This window comes from Peromyscus eremicus, unplaced genomic scaffold, assembly GCF_949786415.1.
Source record: "Peromyscus eremicus unplaced genomic scaffold, PerEre_H2_v1 PerEre#2#unplaced_62, whole genome shotgun sequence".
Lineage (NCBI taxonomy): Eukaryota > Metazoa > Chordata > Mammalia > Rodentia > Cricetidae > Peromyscus > Peromyscus eremicus.
Window position 1 is genome coordinate 127,046 of NW_026734305.1, and position 24,116 is coordinate 151,161.

Here is a 24,116-nt window from a genome sequence, read left to right on the forward strand (position 1 = left end):
AACCCGGGTCCTCTGAAAGAGGAGCCAGTGCTCTTAGCCTCTGGTCCATCTCTGCAGCTCCTCTCTGGCACATTCTTAACCCTTGGGTGGATTCACACTTTGAACAGACTACAGAAGAACTGGAGGTTGGGCCTAGCGGAGGAAGAGTGTCACTGGAAGCACCTTAGTCCTGGCTCCTGTCTGAAACTCCTCTGCTTCCTGGCCACCAAGAGACAAACAGCTCTGCTCTGTCATACCTTGCCACCCCACAGATGCTCCTGTCAATGACTGGAAAGGTGAACTATGTAAAATGGAAAGCATCTCCTGAGATAGGATAAGCTGTTAACACCAGTACAAACAGTGACGTTCTTCCTGAACACACCAGGGAAAGCCTGTTCCAGACTGCTACCCACATTTGCCTCGCCTTGACAAAGTACTTACTCATCAGTGATCAACTTTTCTGGGCTGAGAAAACCACCATGATCTCACACACAGAAACGAGCAGACAGAACCCGCTGTCTGACCACGTGTCTGCAGCACAGGCAACAGCAGGTCCATGCTGAAGCACTTCCCCAAGAACTCAGGATGACCCCACGCCCTGAGCAGCTCCATAAACCACCCAAACATTTCTCCCAGAAGCCCTGTGGTGACGTAACTCAGCCTGAAACTGAGTCACATTTTACAAGATAAATAATACACTGCTGAAGAGTATTTTCATAAATGATAAACTGTAAAGAAAGGTATAAAAATGACAACGTATGTGAGGGTGCAGCTCTGTTTTTTTGAGACAGGGTTTCTCTGTGTGGCTCTGGCTGCCCTGGAACTCGCTCTGTAAACTCACAGAGATCCGCCTGCCTCTGCCTCCCAAGTGCTGAGATTAAAGGTGTGCACCACGACCGCCTGGCTTACTAATTATTCTTAAAATATGTATGTACTTTATATGTGCTTCATTGTCTATAAAACATTTCACCAAAAATTTAATTTGTAAAATACTTTTTTTTGCTAACTATTTCTCTATTTCAGAGAAGACAAAGAAGAGTCCAGCTTTTTAACATCAAAGTGTGGAGGGCAGACAGAGAAAACTGCCGCAACACATCTGGGCACACTAACAGCTGTATCTTCTGCACCGGTAGCTGCTCAGCCACAGCAGCACCCCTAACTGTAAAGCAGCTGCTACAGAGGCGCACACGCCAAGTGAAGGGCCAAGCTCTCCGGTCACCAGCACTGAGGAGCTTGCTACGCAGCACTGGGCCGATGCTGACCCACGCACTGCTTATTTACACGATGAGGTATAAATTACTTCCTTCCCCTACATTTTCACAATTTTTTTTTCATTCGAGAAACAGTCTCACTATGTTGCTCAGGCTGGTCTCAAACTCCTGGACTCAGGCAATCCTCCTCCAAGTAGTACTTGCCATGGTCTCAACTATACTGTATTTTAGAAGCAAATTTGGCACCAGATGGCTTTATACTGAAGGATTCCCATCAACCCATCCCAGAGAAAAGAAGAGTTCATACTTGTCATAGTATGAAAACACTCAAGGACTAGAGTTCTACATAATGTAAAATCCCTCTATGGACACTCTCTTCCCACCAGTCAGGATCGAGTCTTACCTAGATTAGTGAATAGTACCTTGGACGTAGTGGCATGCGCCTTTAATCCCAGCACTTGGGAGGCAAAGGCAGGCAGACCTCTGTGAGTTCTAGGCTAGCCTGGTCTACAGTGAGTTCCAGGACAACTAGGGCTATTACACACACACACACACACAAAAAAAAAAAACAAAAAAAAACAAACCGGTCTCAGAAAGGCAAAAGAAATTTTAAACAAAACCTAAGTTTTAACTAATGTTTACTTTATATTTAAATATATACATATATAATTTATTTATTTGTATTTTATATATATTGGTGTTCTGCCTGCATGTATGTCTGTGTGAAGAACAGGAGTTACAGACAGTTGTGAGTTGCCATGCGGGTACTGGGATTTGAACCTGGGTCCTCTGGGAGCACTCCCAATTACTGAGCCATCTCTCCAGCCCCTGATCTTTACTTTTTATATTTCTCAAAAAGATACTCTAATGGGGTGTGCTGGTCACCATTAATCCCAGCACTCAGAAGGCAGAGACAGGCAGGTCTTTCGGGGCTCCAGGCCATCCTGGTCTACATAGTTGAGTTCCAGGACAGTCAGGGCTACAAAGTGAGACCCTGTCTAAAACAAAAAACTCTTTAACTCCTGACTCAGCTGGATTCCACGACCTTACCAAAACGACTTTCAAAATATCAATAATGAACAATTTTTTGTTTGTTTTCATCATTCTGTACTGCCTCTCTGCACCACCACCCCTTTTTGGCAAAATTATATCTTATCTCAAGGCTCTTATACATTCTGCTCTGCCTACAAAAATCAACTTGCCCCACCCTTTAAACAACTTTTTGCCTTCTCATTTTAATTATCTGTCTCCTCTAACCATACTCTGCCACACGCTTGTCCCCCTAAATCATTCATTGCCTCTACAATTTGTGGTTACAATTTTTAATTTCTTTACTTTCTACTTTTTCTCATGTGTTTATTGATCATGCCCACCAAAACAGCTTTATAATGTTAGTTAGTATATAGTTTCATATACTATTTTGTTACTTCATAAAGCAGATTCTCGAGTATCTGTAGAATGAGACTCTGGAGCATAATACCTCGACGGCAGGAGTACAGTAAATGCAGGGGAGCCCAGCTATTATGAAATCTCTTGCCAGTTCTCTGCCGTTCTCTTTTTGAGATAGGGTGTCTCCGTGTGCCACAGGCTGGCCTTGAACTAACTACGTGGCCCAGGATGACCTGTTAGGTCTCAGGATGACCGCATGCCTAGGAAGGAGCTCGAGACGGACTATGGGAGGACTTTCTGGTGGTTAGATAAAGGCCAGCACTCCTCAAGAATTTGTGGAACTGGTTCCTATCTGCCAAAAGGCGTCAGCTCCCTTCCCCCGGCAGATGGAACACGTGGCTACTTGTGGTTGCACATCAAAGCCCACGCCAGCCTCCAGGCAGCGGCAGGCAGGCCCTATTCACAAATACTGTTCTGCATTTCAAAGCCCACAACAGTCTCCTGGCCCTTCCCTCCCTGAAGCTATCACTCTCTTTCTAATCCGCTATTCTCTACTTCTCCTACACTCCCTCCCTCCCTCTCCCTCCCTCTCCCTCTCTCCCTCTCCCTCTCCCCCTCCCCCTCCCCCTCCCCCTCCCCCTCCCCCCTCCCCCTCTCTCTCTCTCTCTCTCTCTCTCTCTCTCTCTCTCTCTCTCTCTCCCCTTCTCTGGCTATTCTCTGTGTCTTGCTATCTCCACTACTCTCCCCAGCCACACTGTCTCCACTACTCTCGCACTTCCCCAGCCCTGGCCATGAAGACCGCTTCCTTCCTTTTCTCTCTGCTCTGGACTCTTTTGGTTGCTCTGGATGTCCTCTCTTCTCTTCCCCCATGCAGCCATGTCGACAGTTTCCTTATTGGGCCCCTCACATGCCACTTCAACTTTGCAGGATTCCCACTGCCTCAGTACCTCAAGTGCTGGATTGCAGATATGTTCCAGCATGTCTGGATTACAATTTTGAAACTTCAAATCTCAGACAAATAGTATTCAACGAGCTTGAAAATGTCTACTGCACTGAATCAGGTCATTTTACCTCACACACAGACACTCACACTTATCTCTTCAGGCCCTCTTGGCAGAGTTGTGTTAAGAAATGTAGTCAAGAGAGCTGGAGAGATGAATCAGCAGGGATAACCTTCTTGCAGGGGACCCAAGTTCGGTTCCCAGCACCCACATCAGGCAGTTTATGACCACCTGTAATCGAGCTCCAGGATCTGAATGATGTCTTCTTCCAACCTCCACAGCACCTGCACAGGTTTCACAAACACGCGCACGCACACACACGTACACACACGTACACACACGCACGTACACACACACACACGGACACACACAATTTCTTTTCATTGAGAATGAATCTTTAATCAAGGCAAGCACACCATGTAGCAGGGCACGTGGTCTACCATGTGGCCCTGTCTGTGCTCTTAACCATCAACCCGCACCTCCTCTTCTGCCTCCCTCCCACCCTTCCTTACTACTCAGGCTCACCCTGACTCCTCCTTCACCACCACTGAACACACTGCCCAGCTCAAAGCTGTCTTCTAGCACCCTCACTTTCCCAGCCTCCCTCCGCAGCAGGACCACCCTTTCTCGGTTCCCTGGCACCTCTGTGCCGATGAGAGCTGTCAAGTGCCTGTCCTTCATCCAACCACACGCTCAACTTCAATTTTCAACTTACCACAAGATACAACACTAAATTTTTGAAATAAATTACCAATTCTCCCATTTTGTTTTTCTCTAAACCTGCTCCTTCATGTTTAGAAAATAAGTCATAGTACTATGTCATAAATTTCTTTTTTTTTTTTTTTTTTTTTAGTTTTTCGAGACAGGGTTTCTCTATGTAGTTTTGGTGCCTATCCTGGATCTCGCTCTGTAGCCCAGGCTAGCCTCGAACTCACAAAGATCCGCCTGGCTCTGCCTCCCGAGTGCTGGGATTAAAGGTGTGCACCACCACCGCCCAGCTCGATGTCATAAATTTCTTGGAACCAAGTGCGCACAAAGCACTTGGCACAGTGCATATCACAGGAAGGGTCAGTTGCTGGCGGCTGTCGTCATTCTACAACAGTGCTGGTCTTCGTATCTACTCAGGGCCCCTTGTCACATCACAATCAGAACTGGCCGTCACTTCTTCCTTTGCACAAAAACCTTTACTGATCCTGTATTTGTTAAAAGGTTAAAACACAAAACTATGATTTCCACACTTGCTATGGGTTGAATCATGTCTTCTAAAGTGCTGATGTATGTTTTTCACCCCACTGCCTGTGGCTGCGACCTTAGTTGGAAATGGGTCTTTGGAGAGTTGAGATATGATCAGTAGACGAGCGCTCACCCGGTCTCACTAGTCTTTTGTTATTGTTGTTGTTGTTTTGTTTTGTTTTTGTTTTGTTTTGTTTTGTTTTGTTTTGTTTTTTTTTTGGTTTTTCGAGACAGGGTTTCTCTGTGTAGCTTTGCGCCTTTTCCTGGAACTCACTTGGTAGCACAGGCTGGCTCTGCCTCCCGAGTGCTGGGATTAAAGGCGTGCGCCACCACCGCCCGGCCTGACTAGTCTTTATAAACAAGGACAGCCCGGACCCTCAGGTGGAGGTGGAGGGAAACCACTGAAGACTCGGGAGAATTCTACCTCCCGAGTGTGAAGCTGACGAGCTACCGGGGCGTAAGGCAGATTCTCACAGCTCGCAGAAGACAGCAACACAGCCAACACTGCAGAACTGCAGAATTCCGGATTCTAGAACCGTGAGACTATCGTTTTGTTTTGTGAAACCACTCAGTCCATGGGATGTTTTAGAGAGCAGCCCCGCCCACCCAACTAACCCACCACCTTACCAGTGTCTTTGCTACACGAGAGCTGCGTGACTTAGTTCCTGTGCGTACACCTTCCCATGACTTCTACTCATGGCATTTTGTAGCCTCCTCGGCTGTCCAAATCCTCTTCCTCTACCAGAGGCTTTTCATCCCATTCTAGGGAGTCTTTTTTTTTTTTTTTTCAGTTGAAATTGTTTTATTACATACATGACAACCAGGCTAGTTAGAGAATTCTTGATTTGCCTTTTTCCTTGGGTCTCTTGAGAATACTGTTCCTAGGGAGTCTTTTTTAATCCCCAACAGGTATTTTTCTATTCCAAGTCCTTCTGACACAAGTTGTTTGCCTCCATTAATGCTATTTATGGCATTCTATTATAAGTACATCTCCAAATCCTTGACTGGACAGTGAAATTATTAGATAGCAAAAATTACACTTCAGTCCTTGAAGACACACACATCATGTCACGTAGAATTTAAGCACTTGTCAATGAGTTCAGAACACAGCATGACAGACTCTGCCTTTGGCAGTTATTCACACACTCAACACATAGTATCTGACCCGAGTAACCTCATGAGTTCTGTGCCAACAGATGATGGAGAACAGAGGTACCACACACAGATGATGGAGAACAGAGGTACCGCATACAGATGATGGAGAACAGAGGTACCACACACAGATGATGGAGAACAGAGGTACCGGATATAGATGATGGAGAACAGAGGTATCACACACAGATGATGGAGAACAGAGGTACCACACACAGATGATGGAGAACAGAGGTACCGCATACAGATGATGGAGAACAGAGGTACCACACACAGATGATGGAGAACAGAGGTACCGCATACAGATGATGGAGAACAGAGGTACCACACACAGATGATGGAGAACAGAGGTACCGGATATAGATGATGGAGAACAGAGGTATCACACACAGATGATGGAGAACAGAGGTACCACACACAGATGATGGAGAACAGAGGTACCGCATACAGATGATGGAGAACAGAGGTACCACACACAGATGATGGAGAACAGAGGTACCGGATATAGATGATGGAGAACAGAGGTACCACACACAGATGATGGAGAACAGAGGTACCACACACAGATGATGGAGAACAGAGGTACTGGATATAGATGATGGAGAACAGAGGTACCGCATACAGATGATGAAGAACAGAGGTACCTCATACAGATACGCAGAAAGATGAGGAAGAGCAGTAATTACTACATCCACTATCTTCTTAGGATTAGTTTACTCAAGTCACTAAAGTATGCAAAATTAAAATAGATAAAACTCAAAATCAGTGGGTCTTTATATGACCTACCTTATACTCTATAGGCTAGGTTGCCAGATTTAGTAAAGGTTTTGTTGAGAGTCACACTATGTGACTCACACTATCCCTAAACTAATGATTCTATTGCTTCAGCTTCCCAAGAAATTTAATCAGTCATATATCATATCCATAAGTTTGAATTTTTATTGTTTTTACACATATTTATCTATTTATATTTATTGAGTATCTGTGGCACATTTAATACCAATGATATTAGGTTTAAAATATCATATTGTTCTTTGCTTACCGTCTTGAATATTTTAAGTTCCAATTTTATTGGCTCATCAGATACATATTTTTACTTAATTTCTTAGTGGTTGTTTTACATTTTACACCATGCTTTTTAATTTTGTCAATCTATATTATATGGCTTTATGTTTAATATAAGGATCTTATAACAGTATTATTCTAATTCTCTACTTCATTCTGCTGTGATGCATTTACTTTACATTATAAACTGCACAATAATTTTTATTTCTGCTGAGTAACTTTTAAAATGATTTTACATGCTGGGTATAATAACACACACCTTTAATCCCAGCACTCCAGAGGCAGGTGGATCTTTGTGAATTCAAGGCCAGCCAGGGATATGCAGTTAGACCCTGTCTCAAAAAAAATGTATATACCTAAATATGTTACATATTGTTTACAATAAGCTTTACTTTAAAAAAAAAATTATATTTACCATACAGTAACCATTTCTCCAGGCCTCTTCACTCAGAACCAAGTTTCCAGATGGAATAATTAACTTTCTGCCTAAAAAATGTATTTGTAATATTTCTTACAGTTTAGGCATATTGGTGATGAATTCTCTCAGCCTTTGTCTGGGGGGAAAACTCATTTTAAAGTTTTTATTATTATGACATTACTGTGTGCGTATATGAACTCAGGGTGCGGATGCAGGGGTCACAGCACAGTCTGCAGAACTTGGTTCTTTCCTTGTACTCTGTGGGTCCCAGGAACTGAACCCAGGCCATCAGGTTTGGTGACCCAAAGAGCCACAGAGCCAACATGGTTTTGTTTTGTTTTGTTTTGTTTTTTTACTAGATGTGTAACTAAAAATTGAGACTTTTACCCTCTCGGCTTTTTTTCCCCTTTTCTTTCACACAGGGTTTCTCCGTGTAACCCTGGCTGTCTTGGAACTCACTCTGTAGACCAGGCTGGCCTTGAACTCACAGAGATGCTCCTGCCTCTGCCTCCTAAGTGCTCATTTGAAGGTGTGTGCCACGACCGCCTGACATTTTTTTTTTTTAAAGATTTATTTTTACGGCCGGGTGGTGGTGGTGGTGGTGGTGCACTTCTTTAATCCCAGTGGAGGCAGAGCCAGGGGGATCTCTGTGAGTTCGACGCCAGAGCGAGATGGGACAGGCACCAAAGCTACACAGAGAAACCCTGTCTTGAAAAACCAAACACACATACATACATACATACATACATACATACATACATACATACATATATAGATATAGATATATATAAACTTTATGTGTGTGTAGGTTTTGCCTGAATGTATGTTTTTGTACCAGGTAAGTGCCTGGTGTCCTGGGACGTCACAAGAGGGCACTAGATTCTGTAGTTACGGATGCTTGTGAGCCACCGCACAGGTGGCTAGGAACCACACCCAGGTCCTCTACAGGAGCAGCCAGAGCTCTTAGCCGGAGCGTTTCCCCAGCATTTTGAAGGTACTGTTGCCCTGACTTAAAAGGTTCCAACTGAAGCATCGGCAATGCTAGTCTTCATTTTGTACTGACTGAGCTTCACTGCTGGCTGCCCTTAAGAGTCTTTCTACGGTTGGGTGGTGTTTAATCCTAGCACTCGGGAGGCAGAGACAAGCAGATCTCTGTGAGTTCAAGGCCAGCCAGGGCTACATAGTGAGAGCCTGCCCCCAAAACAAACAAACAAACAAACAAATAAATGAAAGTGAGTATGGTGAACAGTTATGTAAAGACTGACTTTTTCAGGGAAGTGAGCAGTATCAGGGATCTAGCATGGTCTTGTACTGGCTAGACAACTACACCACTAGGCCCTGCATCAATTTTAAGACCTGTTTTTAAACCTTTTCATGGTACACTTCAAACATCCTTAATTCTAGAGCTAATTTGGCCCCACTATGTAAGACATGACCCTTACAGGGGTTTTAATGAATGCTCTGGGCTTTCAACAGGGACTCTTGCACTTGGCTAACTGCAATGCCAGCATCTCCCAGCACAAGAACTGCATTTGTGACTCCCTGGCCAGTCCTTTCACAGCTTCATGGAGTCTGCCATGCCTAAACCATGGAATGTTCCAGCCAGAGACGAGAGCCCCAGCAAGGCATGCAGCTCTTTCTTTGGGAAGGGTGCTTCTTTGGCTTTTGGATACTATATCCTTCATGGGTTCATTTGAACCTCCCCAAGATTTGTTTCCTTGATTCAAGGGGGCAGCTACCTCACTTTCCGTTCCTTTTTCCTAAGTAAACCAGCTCCAAGCAGCCAACCAGGGCAGTCTCAGAAATGCCCTCTGGTCTTTCAGGGAGCACAATGTCATCATATGCTCTGTTTTCCTGTTTGTTTATGCTGGCAGTCTGGTCTCCACTGTTCCATCACAATCCTAAACGGAAAAATTCTCAATTTGTTTCTCTAGAAGCAGATGTCATCTTAGAAAGTTCTAGTCACAGTTTTAAAAATGACTTAACCACACAAGTGTAAATCCTCTCACCATGAACAAATGCAAACTACCGGCATGGCATCAGTGAAGGCAGACCTGGGAGAAGAAGCACAGCTACTCTCAGCCAGGCCACCTGAAGAAGGCAGTCAGCTGCAGGAAACTTGACTTCATTTTTTCCCCAGAATTTACCTGTCAACACTACAGAACGCGAACTAAATAGCACACATATTCCTTATAAAGGCTCTAATTTAAGTTTTCAAAACTCAGGGGCTAAAGAGTTGGCTCGGTGGTTAAGACCACTGTTTGCTCTTGCAAAGAACCCTGGTTCAAATCCCAGCACCTGCATGATAGCTCACATTGTCTGTAACTCCAGTTCTGGGGATTGGATGCCCTCTTCTGGTATCTGCATGTACATAGTGCATATACATACATGCAGACAAAACATGCATACACATAAAATAAAAAAGCCTCAGATGCTGGAGCTGAGGACATGACTCAGTCGTCAGGTATGCAGTAAGCCCTGAGTTCAATACCCAGCTCCACACAAGTGGTGGTGCATGCCTGTTATCTCCACATTCGGGAAGTAGAGGCAGAAGAATCAGAAGCTCAAGATTATTCTTGGCTACATATCAAGATCAAGGCCAGACTGATCTACATGGGAACACTATGCTTTAAGTTTTCAGATTTTTAAATTACACTTATTTAGTTATATGTGGGGTGTGTGTAGGGGTGTGTGTGTGCGTGATTACAAGATATCACATCTATAAAGTAAGAGATTTTATCAAAAATAGATAGAGAATTTTATAAAATCCCATTTCACTAAGAATCTTCTCTCAGGACCAGAGAAATTGCTCAGTAGTTAAGATCACACGCTGGCCAGGCGGTGGTGGCGCACACCTTTAATCCCAGTCCTCAGGAGGCAGAGGCAGGAGGATCTCTGTGAGTTCGAAGCCAGCCTGGTCTACAAAGTGAGTTCCAAGACAGCCAGAGCTGTTACACAAAGAAACCTTGTTTTTTGTTTTTTTTTTTTTTGGGGGGGGGGAGAAAGAAAGAAAGACAGAGGGGAAAAACACAGTATTTGATCCATATTAAGTAGTTGACTAACATTGGTTAAAAGGACAGATGAACAGATGTGGAATTTGAACAGAAAGTTGTTCCCACACTGGTACCACAGCACTTCAAATATCCACTAAGCACACTGGCTTCTTCTGACGTCCTTCCATAGAATATAACTACACTGTTATACCATATAAATCATCAGTCAATAACAACTTGATAAATTCATAATTTTTTCCTCCATGCTAAGTTCTGACCAGGAATCCCTGTGATTCCATGTAAATGAGGAAAAACTAAAGAAGGCTTCCAGAAACAGACCTTGGCCCTCTTTCCCCACACTGTTATTTTTTAATCAGTAAAATGTAAATATACTCTGTAAATACACTGTTCATGGCAGCTCTCCTCACATGATAAAACACTACAAAGCTACAGAGCACAGAAAAATTATTTGAAAGAGAAGCAGCATTTCCTGGGGGACATCAGATGAGAGAGAGCCCAACCTGGGTCCAACCTGGATCTCTGGTGACTCATACCTGAAGGTGTTAAACAGAAAGTGAATTGTTTTTTGGCAGGGGTAGGAAGATAGGGTTTTTTTGTTGTTTTGTTTTGTTTTGTTTTTGAGACGGGGTTTCTCTGTGCAACAGCAAGGGCTGTCCTGAAACTCCCTTTACAGACTAGGCTGGCCTCAAACTCAGAGATCTGCCTTCCTCTGTCTCCCAAATGCTGGAATTAAAGGTGTGCACCACCACCACCACCCAGCTCAGAAAGTGATCTTAAAGGAAGAAGTTAACCTGGGCTTCTTCTAATGGACTCTACATCCATTTTAGAAGCAGTCTTAAATACAAAGGGAACATGTAGGAATTAGCAAATCCACTGTCCCTTAAGTCTGTCCACAGCAGATCTGGGACTTACAGACTGAACAGACACCAAGCAAGCAGGGAAAAGAATCCAGACCGCAGAACACACACCAGTGTGTCCTCACTGTCATCAGGCATGGCACTGTCCATTATCCTGGCACCAACCCCCGTGACAGCAGCATCTTTCACAGAGAGAAGAGACTTTCATGATACTGAAAACTGTCCATTTTCCCAAGGTGCCTCTAACCACACATCTGCACGACGGCGGCACTGTTACAATTCTGTTTTGTTTCCACACTCAGTCTCTAACCAATGGTGGGAACAGGAGCCAGGACCAGAAAGAAAATCTGTTCCTGCCCCCACCTCCTATTCTTCAGTGCTTTCTTTCTGTAACAGGAAAATGACCAAATACACTAAAACTCAAAATCCTACACATGAAATTCAAAACTTCATTTTCTAATTATAGAAATAACTGCACATAACAGAATAACTAAGAAATAAAGATGATACAGAAAGCAAAGATAAGCTTAACTTAAGATGACTGCAATTTAGGTATTTAGATACAATGTATTTCTCACTCTCCATGATCTAAGAAAGTGGATATTATCAGAAACTTATTTTTTTTTCTTTTGTCTTTTTTCCAGACAGGGTTTCTTTGTGTAATCGCCCTGGATGTTCTGGAACTCTCTCTGTAGACCAGCCTGGCCTCAAAGTCACAGAGATCCACCTGCCTTTGCCTCCCAAATGCTGGATTAAAGGCATGTGTCACTACCGCCCGGCCAGAAACTTAAATTTTATCGAAACTAATGTAACATCATTCTTTCCAAATTCATCCTAACAGACACATCTTGCATCATTCAGGTGAGCACCCTTCCCACCCTCTTACTAAATTACATGAAAATACATGTACAATTTTACGCACTGTACATTTCTATTCTCAAATACCTGATTCTGTCATTGATTTCAAGATTAACTCATGTATTGATTTCTATAACGAAGCAGAGAGGAAGTATATTAAATGCCTAACCTCTCGATTGTCTACTCCATTGCTGGAAAGCTCCAGAACAGAACCTCCACTGTCAACCACAGCCGATGTCATTGCCTACTCCCTGAGCAAGTTTCAAATGCTATGAGTCAACGTGATTAGGGCTCACAGATGATGGCCAGTTATAGGTTTCATTTTCATGGTTTAATTCAGTAGCGATGGAGTAGATTAGACATCCAGAAGTCCAGTCTTCTAAAGATGATTAACCAGAGGGTCTAAAAAGAGGAAGAATTGCAATTGGTCAAAATACATAGGAAAGGTAGAAAGCAATTTAATGTTTAACATTGTTTAATTAAAAAGGATATAGGCTTCTACATCTGTGTCAAAAGAAGGAAGTAAATATAGTACTCTACGTAAGAATTTAATATTCAAATTCATTAACTTATTGAACAATATTTTACCAAGCTATTGTATATGGATATTGTATTATAGAAGACATAATGCTAAAACTTCCTTGGGCTGGAGAGATTTCTCAGCAGTTAAGAGAACTGGCTGTTCTTCCGTAGGACTCAGGTTCAGTTCCCAGCACGCACATGACAGCTCATAACCATCTACAACTGCAGTTCCAGGGGATCCCGTGTCCTCTGGCCTCCACACCATGCACACACATGGTACGCAGATATACATGCAGGCAAAACACCTATACACATAATGTTAGTACTTCTTTCTTTTATAGAGATGCAACATTATACCTGGAGTATTTTTACAGATTTTGTTGCTGTTGTTGTTTTGTTTTTTTGAGACAAGTTTTCTCTGCATAACCCTGGCTCTCCTGGAACTCTCTCTGTAGACTAGGCTGTCTCAAACTCACTGAGATCCGAGATCCACCTGCCTCTGCCACCTGAGTTCTGAGATTAAAGGTGTGCACCACCACTGCCTGGCCAGATTTTTATTTTAATCTGGGCTGGACGTAGAGCTCATTCGTTAAAAGTGATGAGTTCAGCCGGGCAGTGATGGCACACACCTTTAATCCCAGCACTGGGAGGCAGATGCAATGCTCTCTCCCTTCTGCTAACACCTGTGACCACACCACACACTCACACACACATAATCTTTTTTAAGACTTATTTATTGATTATGTATACAGTATTCTCCTGCATGTATGCCTGCAGGCCAGAAGAGGGCACCAGATCTCATTACAGATGGTTGTGAGCCACCATATGGTTGCTGGAAATTGAACTCAGGACTTCTAGAAGAGCAAGCAGTGTTCTTAACCTCTGAGCCATCTCTCCAGCCCAAAAGGAGTCTTTCTTAAAAGACTCTTTAAACTCTTTTAAGCACTGAACACACTGAGGCTAAACTTGAACTGTCAGGCTTACTCAGCTTCTGCTTTTACAGACAAAGCCATCTCCCCAGAGGGGCTTCTGAAGTCTTTTCTTCCTCCTCCTCCTCCTCCTCCTCCTTTCTTAAAATGTATTTATTTTTATTTTATGTGTATTAGTGTTTAGCCTGCATGTATGTCTGCGTGAGGTGTCAGAATCCCTGGAACTAGAGTTACACACAGTTGTGAGCTGCCGTGTGGGTGCTGGAAATTGAACCGGCGTCCTTTGGAAGAGAAGCCAATGCTCTTAACCGCTGAGCCATTTCTCCAAGCCCTCTCTCTTCTTATAGAGATGAATATCAAAATGTGTCTTATCTGGATTTAATCCTTAAGTTACTTTTTTGTTTGTTTGTTTGTTTCGAGACAGGGTTTCTCTGTATAGTTTTGGTGCCTGTCCTGGATCTCACTCTGTAGACCAGGCTGGCCTCGAACTCAGACATCCTCCTGGCTCTGCCTCCTGAGTGCTGGGATTAAAGGCATGTGCCACCACTGCCCAGCTCCCTTAAGTTACTTTTAATTTGATTTTGTATTATGTTTTTCATATAGAGAAAATATAAAGCTTTCTGACAAGATTTTTTTTAATGTCAAAATTAAACAACGCAGAAAATTTAAACAGATTTAAAGAAATCTGTACTTTATTTGTACTTCATGTACATTGGTGTTTTGCCTGCATGTATGTCTGTGTGAGAGTGTCAGATCTCCTGGAACAGGAATTATAGACAATTCTGAGCTGCCATGTAGGCGCTGAGAATTGAACCTGGGTCCTCTGAAAGAGCAGCCTGTGCTTTTAACCACTGAGTCATCTCTCCAGCTGGAAATCTATACTTCTAATAAATTATTCCATTAATCTTATGCTCATACTAACTTTGGCTATTGCCTCATACTGAATAGGAATAAACAATAAGGAATTCCTGTAAAGGTTTACTATAAAATGAAGTGCCTGAGCAGGGTGGTGGTGGCGCACACCTTTAATCCCAGGACTCAGGAGACAGAGCCAGGCGGATCTCTGTGAGTTCGAGGCCAGCCTGGTCTACAGAGCGAGATCCAGGACAGGCACCAAAACTACACAGAGAAACCTGTCTCGAAAAACAAAAATAAAACAAAAAAAGTACCTGGAAAAAAAAGTAGAAACTTCATCTTACACATATTTATTTGTTTATGGTTTAATGTGCATGTATGTGTGCCTGAGAATATATATGAGTACCATGTATGTGCAAATGCATGCAGAGGCCAGAAGAGGGAGGCAGATCCCCTGGAACTGGAGTACAGGCTGCCAGCGGCCAGGATGTGGATGCTAAGAACTGAACCCAGGTCTTATGAAAGAGCAGCAAGTGCTCTTAGCCACTGGACTATTTCTCCAGGACTTTGCACCTTAGACAGAAAGTTAAATAAGAAATGTTTATATCTTAAGAATATTAAAGGGGCTGGAGAGATGGCTTAGAGGTTAAGAGCACTGGCTACTCTTCCAGAGGTTCTGATTCAGTTCCCAGCACCAACATAATGGCTCACAACCATCTGTAATGAGATCTAGTGCCCTCTTCTGCATGCAGATGTACATGCAGGCAGCATAGTAGTGTACACATAATAAATAAATAAATTTAAAAAAAAGAAAATTGAAGAAAAACCCACAATGCCATCACATTAAAGGTCCCTGTTACTATTTCTAAAATCTGTTTTCCAAACATAAAAAACAGAAGTAAACTTTACTTACAGTTTGAATGTTAGGTAGTCTAAGCATCCTTCACTCTTTTCACAACTCGTCAAGAGTTAAAGTCTAAACCAGCAGTTCTCTGGAACTACTAGTGGAAAGGAAAAGAGAAAGTGTTAACACAATTCTAATTAAAACAAAACAAAAAAACATTTTGCCCTACATAGGTATGACTCAGACAGTAAATAATAACACAAATCATCTCCAAATGATAATGGCACATATTTATGCAAATATAAAATTACTATTTCTAAATGACTAAGGCATCAGAAACTTTTTTAAATCAGTGCTACAACTTTAAGTTACCACTAAATGACAATTAAGCAAGGTCATATCCAACATACACACCACAGTCTATGCTCCATATTATGGAGTATATTACAATCAACCAAAAGGCTATTATTATTATTAACAAAAAGGGAGGGGAGGGTGCATTCCCTGAAACTGGCGTTAAAGAAGGCACATGTGCGGCATCACATGTGTGCTAGGAGTCAAACACAGGTCGTCCAGAAAAACTCTCCACTGCTTAACCATCGCTGAAGCCCCAACCAAAAGGTTCTCAGAGCGTGTTGGCAGTGCAACTCCTTGTGCTGACTAGGTTTATGTCAACTTGACACAAGCTAGAGTCACTGGAGGGGCAGGAGCCTCAACCGAGAAGATGCCTCGATAAGATCTGGGCCGGCCTGTAGAGTATTTCCTTAATGAGTGACTGGTGTGGGAAGGCCCAGCCCATTGTGGGTGTGGCCACGGCTCTGTAAGAAAGCAAGCTGAGGCCCAGGAGGTGGTGGCGCACGCCTTTAATCCTAGCACTCGGGAGGCAGAGGCGGGCGGATCTCTGTGAGTTCGGGACCTGGGCTACAGAGTGAGTTCCATGAAAGGCGCAAAGCTACACAGAGAAACCCTGTCTCGAAAAACCGAGGGGTGGGGGGGAAGCAGGTGAAGCAAGCCAGTAAGCAGCACCCATTCATGTCTCTGCATCAGCTCCTGCCTCCAGGTTCCTGTCCTGACTTCCCTTCCCTCCCCAATTGCTTTTTGGTCATGGTGTTTCATCACAGCAACAGAAACCCTAACTAAGACATCCTCCTTCAGAAGTAAATAAAATTAAAAAAATAAAACTAGGGAGCTGGACAGATGGCTCAGCTGTTCAGAGCACTGACTGCTCTTCTAGAGCACCTAAATTCAAATCCCAGCACCCACATGACAACTCACAACTGTCTGTAACTCCAAGATCTGACACCCTCACACAGACATAGATGCAGGCAAAACACCTACAGACATAAAATAGATGGATAGAGGATAGATAAATAGAAACCCCTAAGGCTGGGTGTGCTTGTGCACACCTTTACTCCTAAGGTCCAGCCAGAAGCAGGCAGATCTCTGAGTTTGAAGCCAGCCAGGACTATACTGTAGATGTAACACACTATATAGCTCATACTCTACCACAGATAGATAGATATAGATAGGTAGATAGATAGATAGACACACAGACAGACACACAGACAGGAAATAAAGAATTTTTTTAAAAAAAGGATGGGTATGGTGGCACTTTTTTTTTTTTTGGTTTTGATTTTGGAAGACAGGGTTTCTCTGTGTAGCCTTGGTTGTCCTGAAACTTGCTCTTAGACCAGGCTGGCCTAGAACTCAGAGATCTGCCTACCTCTGCCTCACGAGTGCTGGGACTAAAGGTGTGGGCTACCACCACTCAGCAGTGGCCCATGCCTCTAATCCCAGCATCCAGGAGCCAGCCTGGTCTATGTAGCTCGGACCGTTTCTCAGAAACAGAGAAAAAAAAATTTAATAAAGTCAATGAACCCCAAGTCAACTGAACTCAACGAGACACACACAATGACACACAATGTAATCATCCTTTTAAAACTATGGGAAAAGAAAAAAGAGAAAGGGAGTCCCATCCCCCACCCCCACAAAAAAAATAGAAGAGGTCTGTCTGGGGAGAGGAAGTAGAAATATAAGATGTGTGATGAGGAGAACCACATTTTGCTCAGAGTGTCAAAGAACTTAGTATCTTGACTCCAGACCGCACTGGCAAGAGCCAGTTCCTAAGTTTTCAGGGTGCTTCTGAGGTGGTTATTAAACTGCTGCTAATGTAAAACAAACAAACTATGGACAGGGCTGGAAAGATGGCTCAGAGGTTGAGAACTGTACAGGACCAACACCTCCATGGCAACTCACAAGAAGGTGTAACGACAGTTCCAGGACCCAACGTCATCTTCGGGCATTCTCAGGCATTGCATAGACACGTTACACACACATACAGGCCAACATTCATACATCTAAACCTAAAAATAATAAACCCTAGCCTGGCATAGTGTTGCACGCCTTTAATCCCAGCACTCGGGAGGCAGAGGCAAGCGGATCTCTGTGAGTTCAAGGCCAGCCTGATCTACAAAAGTGTGTTCCAATACTACACAGTGAAACCCTGTCTCGAAAAAAAGAAAAATAAAAAAAATAAATAAACCTTTAAAAATTAAGGACAAGGAAACTTGGAAACAACAGAAATGATTTGTCACACATGAGGGATCCTCAAGAGATTACCAGGAAATATGTCATCAGATTTTGTGGTTAGAATTCTGACATATATATTCAAAGAACTAAAAGAAAATACGCTGTCAACAAAGAACCCTGTATTCTTCAGAGCTGTCCTTCACAGGCAGAGGTGTGAAGACATCGTCAGACCAGCCCAACAGTTCATTACTCATAAGCCGGGCCCCACTTCAGGAACTGCTCCAGTGAGCCAACCAGATAGAGGAGGACCCTGGACCTCCGTGAAGAGGTCAGGGCAGAACACAGAGCAGAGCCTGGGCAGCAGGGAAATGCAGCTGAAAATGGTTTTCAGTCACTTTTGTTTTCCTGTGTGCTTTAAGGAACTAACAAACTTGTTCAAGACTTTTTTTTCTAGAAGCCAACATATTAATATACATTTCATTCAACTACAGGTTTTCTTTTTTATTTAATGAGAAAATCCATTTTCAACAGTAGTTTGTTTGGGGGGCACACATGCAGGAAGGCACAATCTGATGACATCAAACAGAGAGATGGAGGGTCATAAAGGAGTTTTTGTTTTTCTGTGTTGGAGACTGAACACAGGGCTCTATGCACAAGGCAAGTCTACCACTGAGCAAGCTATATCACCAGCCCAGAAGGAGAGGGTTTGGGGTTTTGTTTTCTTTTTATTCTATGTACATTGGTGTTTTGACTGCATCTATGTCTGGGTGAGGGTGTCAGATCTTTGGAGTTACAGACAGGTGTGAGCTGCCATGTGGGTGCTGGGAATTGAACCCGGGTCCTTTGGAAGAACAGACAGTGCTCTTAACAGCTGAGCCATCTCTCCAGCCCTGGAGAAGTAGAGTTTTTATATTACTAAAAAAAAAAAAAAAATCGCACTGCCAAAATTCAAATCAGTGTTCAAACAGTGTTACTGCAGGTTAGTAAATTTAATTCCAATAGCAAACACAAAGAAAATAGCTACAGGATATATAACAAGAAATAAGAAATTTAAAGACTCTACTAAAAAAGAAAAATTCATTACATGCAAAAGGAAACAATGATTAAAAAAAAAAAATGAGGGCCAAAAGCCCTGGGGCTATATAGAAAACACGTAGGAAAATTACAGAAGTATCTCTTGATTTCTAACCACTACAATCCGATTGCTTAAAGACTTAATGAGCATAGAGACAAGAGGACAAAACTGACGTGTCACGGCAGCTAGCGTTGCCATCAGAGCCCAAGATGACACTGCTCTGTGGCTCTTAGCCTCCCAGCCTTCCACACACACTCACTCTGGGGCAGGGAGGCAAGAGTCAGAAAAATAATGGAGAAGGCACCTGTTAATGTGACGACTGTATTAAAAGGTTTGCATTTGTTCGTTTGTTTTGGTTCTTTCAAGACAGAGTCTCTCTGTAACCCTGACTGTCCTGGAATTCACTCCGTAGACCAGGCTGACCTAGAACTCAGGTTTGTCTGCCTGTCTCCTGAGTGCTGGGATTAAAGGCCACAATCACCCAGCAAAACTGAAGTTTTATACATAATGATATTTGATTTTTGGATAAACTTCAAGGAAGAAATTTCCAGAGGAAAACTTATTTTTCCTGTTATTCCCTAAACGACCAAACACCATTTACATGAAGTATATATAACATTTACCCACCCTCTATTAAAAAGAAAAGGGAAAAACTCTGCTGTAAATTAATTCTCTAGCCTGGAATGAAAGTTGCTACACTACTTTTCCTGTGGCTTTCTCCCCACTTGGAAAAAAGAAACAAAGGAATGTTCCTTAGTGTGTGTGCACGCTTCCAAGATCTTCCTCCTCCAGCCGGCTGACCTCTGACCTCACACTTCTCTCCTACCTGGGCTGGCTGATCCAGGCACCCGGGCACTCACACAATACACTACAAGCACCGGTCCTTGGAGCTCCTGCTCCCCAGCCTAGCAGTCCCTTCCACGTTGTCAACAGGATGGACAACATTCCTTCAGAGGCATTCCTTCCCTTCCAACCTTCTCCCAACACCCCTCCCCCAAATCACATTTCCTTTGCACACAGCCCTCTTATCATCCCCTATTTAAAATCATAGTACCCTGTTATATTCATTCGCTATTTACCACTCTCTAAAATGACCTTGTTTGAATGTTTAATGCCTGTCTCCCCTTCCAAAATATAAAACCCATGAGAACAGTAAAATAGCAATTACTCTGTCTACTGTGTCTCCCAAAAAACTTAAAATGCTATTTTGTTTAAGGTTTGTTTTATTTTTGATTAGTTATGTGTATGTGCCACGAGCAGATATCTGAGCGCAGATATCTGAGCCGAGAAGGGGGTGATGGACCCCCACCAGCACCAGCCCTGCCCCATGTAGGTGCTGGGTCCTCTGCAGCAGCTATACAGCGAAGGCTGGGAAGATCTGACACTGCAGAACCACGCCCACTCACAATGTGCTCCCGAGCTCCTCCAGTCTTACTATTCCTTTGGTTTTGTTGTGTCTGCCTTCCACGGGGGACTGGGCAACCGCAGGAAGTAACTAGCTATACTCGTTTCCAGTTCAAAGACTGATGAGATTGCAAAATGACCTATCTTCTTGTTTGGATTTTCCTAATTTATTTTATGTGTAAGAGTGTTTTGCCCAGGGGGCTGGAGAGATGGCTCAGAGGTTAAGAGCACTGACTGCTCTTCCAGAGGTCCTGAGTTCAATTCCCAGCAACCACATGGTGGCTCACAACCATCTGAAATGAGATCTGGTGCCCTCTTCTGGCCTACAGTCATACATGCTGTATACATAATAAATAAATAAATCTTTTTTTTTTTTTTAAAAAAAAGAGTGTTTTGCCTGAATCATGTTTGTGCACCACATACATGAATGCCTGGTGCCCACAAAGGTCAAAAGAGGTCATCGGATCCCTTAGAGTTAAGAATGACTCTGATCCACCATGTGGATGCTGAGAACTAAACCTGGGTCCACTTCAGAGTCACAGCCGCTCTTAACAGCTGAGCCATCTCTCCGGGTCCCTGATAAATCTTTTAAATCTATACTGATTCTTAGGACCAAGGACATGTCTCAGTAGGTAGAAGCTGGCTGCCAAGCCTGGCTTACGGAGTTCGATCCCCAGGAACTGCACAGTAGAAAGAGAGAAGCAATTCCTGCAAGGTGTTCTCCGGCCTCCACATCAATCAAAATAAAGAAATGCAACTACAGCTCTAGTTAATGTTTTAAATATACATGCTGCTCCTTTCTTTCAACAACCACTAGTAATTATATAAAAGTTGAAAACTGTTTAAAACTATCACATGAGCCAGGCAGTGATGGTGCACACCTTTAATCCCAGCACTCAGGCTGCAGAGGCAGGTGGATCTCTTGAGTTTGAGCCCAGCCTGATCCACAGAGCTACATCTGGGACAGGCAGAGATACACAGAGATACCCAGTCTCAAAAACAAAAAAGAAGAAAAGAAAATTCAGTCTCATTTCCAAATAAATAACACCTACGTTTAAACAGTCAAAGCAGAGTGAGACAGCTATGCATCAATATTAGACCATCTCAATAGAGGTACTCAAGTTATAAAAATGCACCAAATGAAAACTATGACATTGAAAAGCAGTACACTAAAATTAAAAATTCATGCCAGGCGGTGGCGGCACACGACTTTAATCCCAGCACTCAGGAGGCAGAGTGACTTTGAGGCCAGCCTGGTCTACAGAGCAAGTTCCAGGACAGCCGGAGCTACACAGAGAAAGCTTGTCTCAAAAATAGAGAGAGTGACAGAGACACAGAGAGAGACAGACAGACAGACAGACAGAGAAGAAAAGAAAAGAAATTTCTTCCAGCTGAACAACTCAAGTCCATGAACAGGCATGCGTACAAACAGATATAAAGCTACACAAAGAAATCAACACGCAGTAAGTACCAAATGCTCTCTGAGAGGACACACAACTGAAAAGAGAAAGCAGAAGTCCTGAGGAGGAGGAGGACGGAGCTGGGGCCGCCCGACTGCAGGCTCAGCTGCGCAGGAGGAGCTTGCGCATCACGGCAACTAACCCGGGCCCCCAGCACGGTCCCCCAGCAGCACAGTCCCCACAGCACGGGCGCCCCAGCACCACGGGCCCCCCAGCAGCACGGGCCCCCAGCACGGTCCCATCTCCAGACAGCAGAGGGAAACTAAACACAGAAGTTGTACTACTGAACACAACTACTGCTAACAGACAGACTGAAGCCAAGTTTCTATGTCACAATGAAGTCAGTCATTCTTTTTGTTTGTTTAAGATTTATTTATTTATTATTTATACAGTGTTCTGCCTGCATGTATGCCTGCAGGCCAGAAGAGGGCACCAGATCTCACTACAGATGGTTGTGAACCACCCTATGGTTGCTGGGAATTGAACTCAGGACCTCTGGAAGAGCAGCCAATGCTCTTAACCTCTGAGCCATCTCTCCAGTCCCTGAAGTTGTTCTTGATCTAAAATAGATTATAATAAATTAAAGATTATACTGCTGCATATGGTGGCACATACTTGAAGTGTCAGCATTCAGCACATTGAGGCAGGATTGTGCTGAATTCAAAGCCAGCCTGGGCTACACGGTGAGCAACGGGACAGTCTGGAGAATCTACCTTTAAAAAAGAAAACAAATAACATAGGAAAAGGGAGCTCCAACAGCACACTGGGAAGTCTGTTAGGTCAAAAGGAGACTGTCCTGATCACATGTGCTCTGCAGCAGAGGTGCACCCACACATGCACAGATTTTTATATATATATATATATATATATATATATATATATATATATATATATATATTTTTTTTTTTTTTTTCACCACCCACTGGGGGTGAAACAATTTCTCATGCAGGTAGTTCTAGACAGCATAAAAAAGCTATCGAAAGCCAGGCAGGCCAATTCCAATGAGTTCATGGCCAGCCTGGTCTACAGAGAGAGTTCCAGGATAGCCAAGACTACACAGAGAAACCCTGGGGGGGAGGGGGGGGGAGCTATCATGGGGCTAGCGGTAGCAAAGCAGTTAAGAGTGAAAAGTGTTCCTGGCGTGCAGTGGTGGTACGCACCTTTAACGCCAGCACTCAGGAGGCAGAGGCAGATCTCTGATTCCCAGGCCAGCCTGATCTACCGAGTTAATTCTAAGATAGCCAGAGATGCACAGGTCTGCTGCGCAGGCTACGGGGGTGAAGTGTGTGTGTGTGTGTGGGGTCTCTTGTGGAGGACCTGAGTTCAGTTCCCAGCACCTATGTCAAGTGGCTTACGACAGCCTGTTAACACCAGCTCCAGAGCACTCACACGTGGGGGTGGGAGAGTGGACAACAACACAGAGCGGGGAGGATTAAAAGTAAAAGTAATAGTAACAATGACGCCAGCTAGGAGACAGCCAGAGAACAGGCCCGTAAGCAGCATTCCTCTGTGACTTCTGCTTCAGGCTCCTGCCTTGGCTGTCCTCCATGATGAACTGTAACAGAGTCAGACCAACACTCAAATTAATGAATCCCCAAAGAGAAAAACCCAGGCCAGATGCCTTCACTGATACAGTTTATCAAATGTACTCAAAGAATAATACCAATCCTTCACAAACCCTCACAGAAAACAAGAGGCAGAAATACTCAATACATCCCTCAAGGTTAGTGTTACTCTAGAACTAAACCAGAGGGGACATCACTTCTCCTTTTGGCTAAAATTAAGAGTAAATCAAAATATATATAGTAATAAAAGTATATCTAACAAGAAAAGAAATACAAGCCAATATCCCTGATAAACACAGACATAAAAATAAGTCAAATATCACCAAATCAAAATCCAGCAGCATATAATTGTCTGCATTGACCAAGAGAGATTTATCCTGGGAATCTGCTTCATACCTGAAATGTCAAGTGACATGACACAGTATATTACTGGAATAAAGGGCAAACCGTATTATCTTATAGTGACCAATCACACTTATCTGTGTAGGACTGAAGGACTTCCCAAGATGTAAGACTTTCAACACTACACACGAGCAGTCCCAGGTAAACTGTCACAGCTAGAGATGCCAAATGACATGGAGAGATCCGTGACGGGTCCAATGCCCGTGCACGTTAAAAACAACACAACAGATGGGCACGAGCTACAAAAACAGCGACAGCCAGCACTGTGCCCAGGGACAGAAAGGCTCCCCCGACTCTGTCCTCCTGCCATGCAGGCTCCTGCCCACTTCTAGTCAGCCTTGTGCTTTCTTGGTG

The 24,116-nt window shown here is 43.5% G+C and overlaps 1 protein-coding gene across 1 annotated transcript in view; it reads right to left on the reverse strand.

Annotated features, from left to right (window-relative positions):
- Positions 1-24,116, reverse strand: part of Elf2 (E74 like ETS transcription factor 2) — an 88,016-nt gene that overhangs the window by 58,411 nt on the left and 5,489 nt on the right. Inside the window, 2 exon segments of the mRNA XM_059252474.1 lie at positions 12,347-12,579; positions 15,397-15,481. Coding sequence (XP_059108457.1) covers positions 12,347-12,418 — 72 coding nt within the window. The 5' untranslated portion in view covers positions 12,419-12,579; positions 15,397-15,481.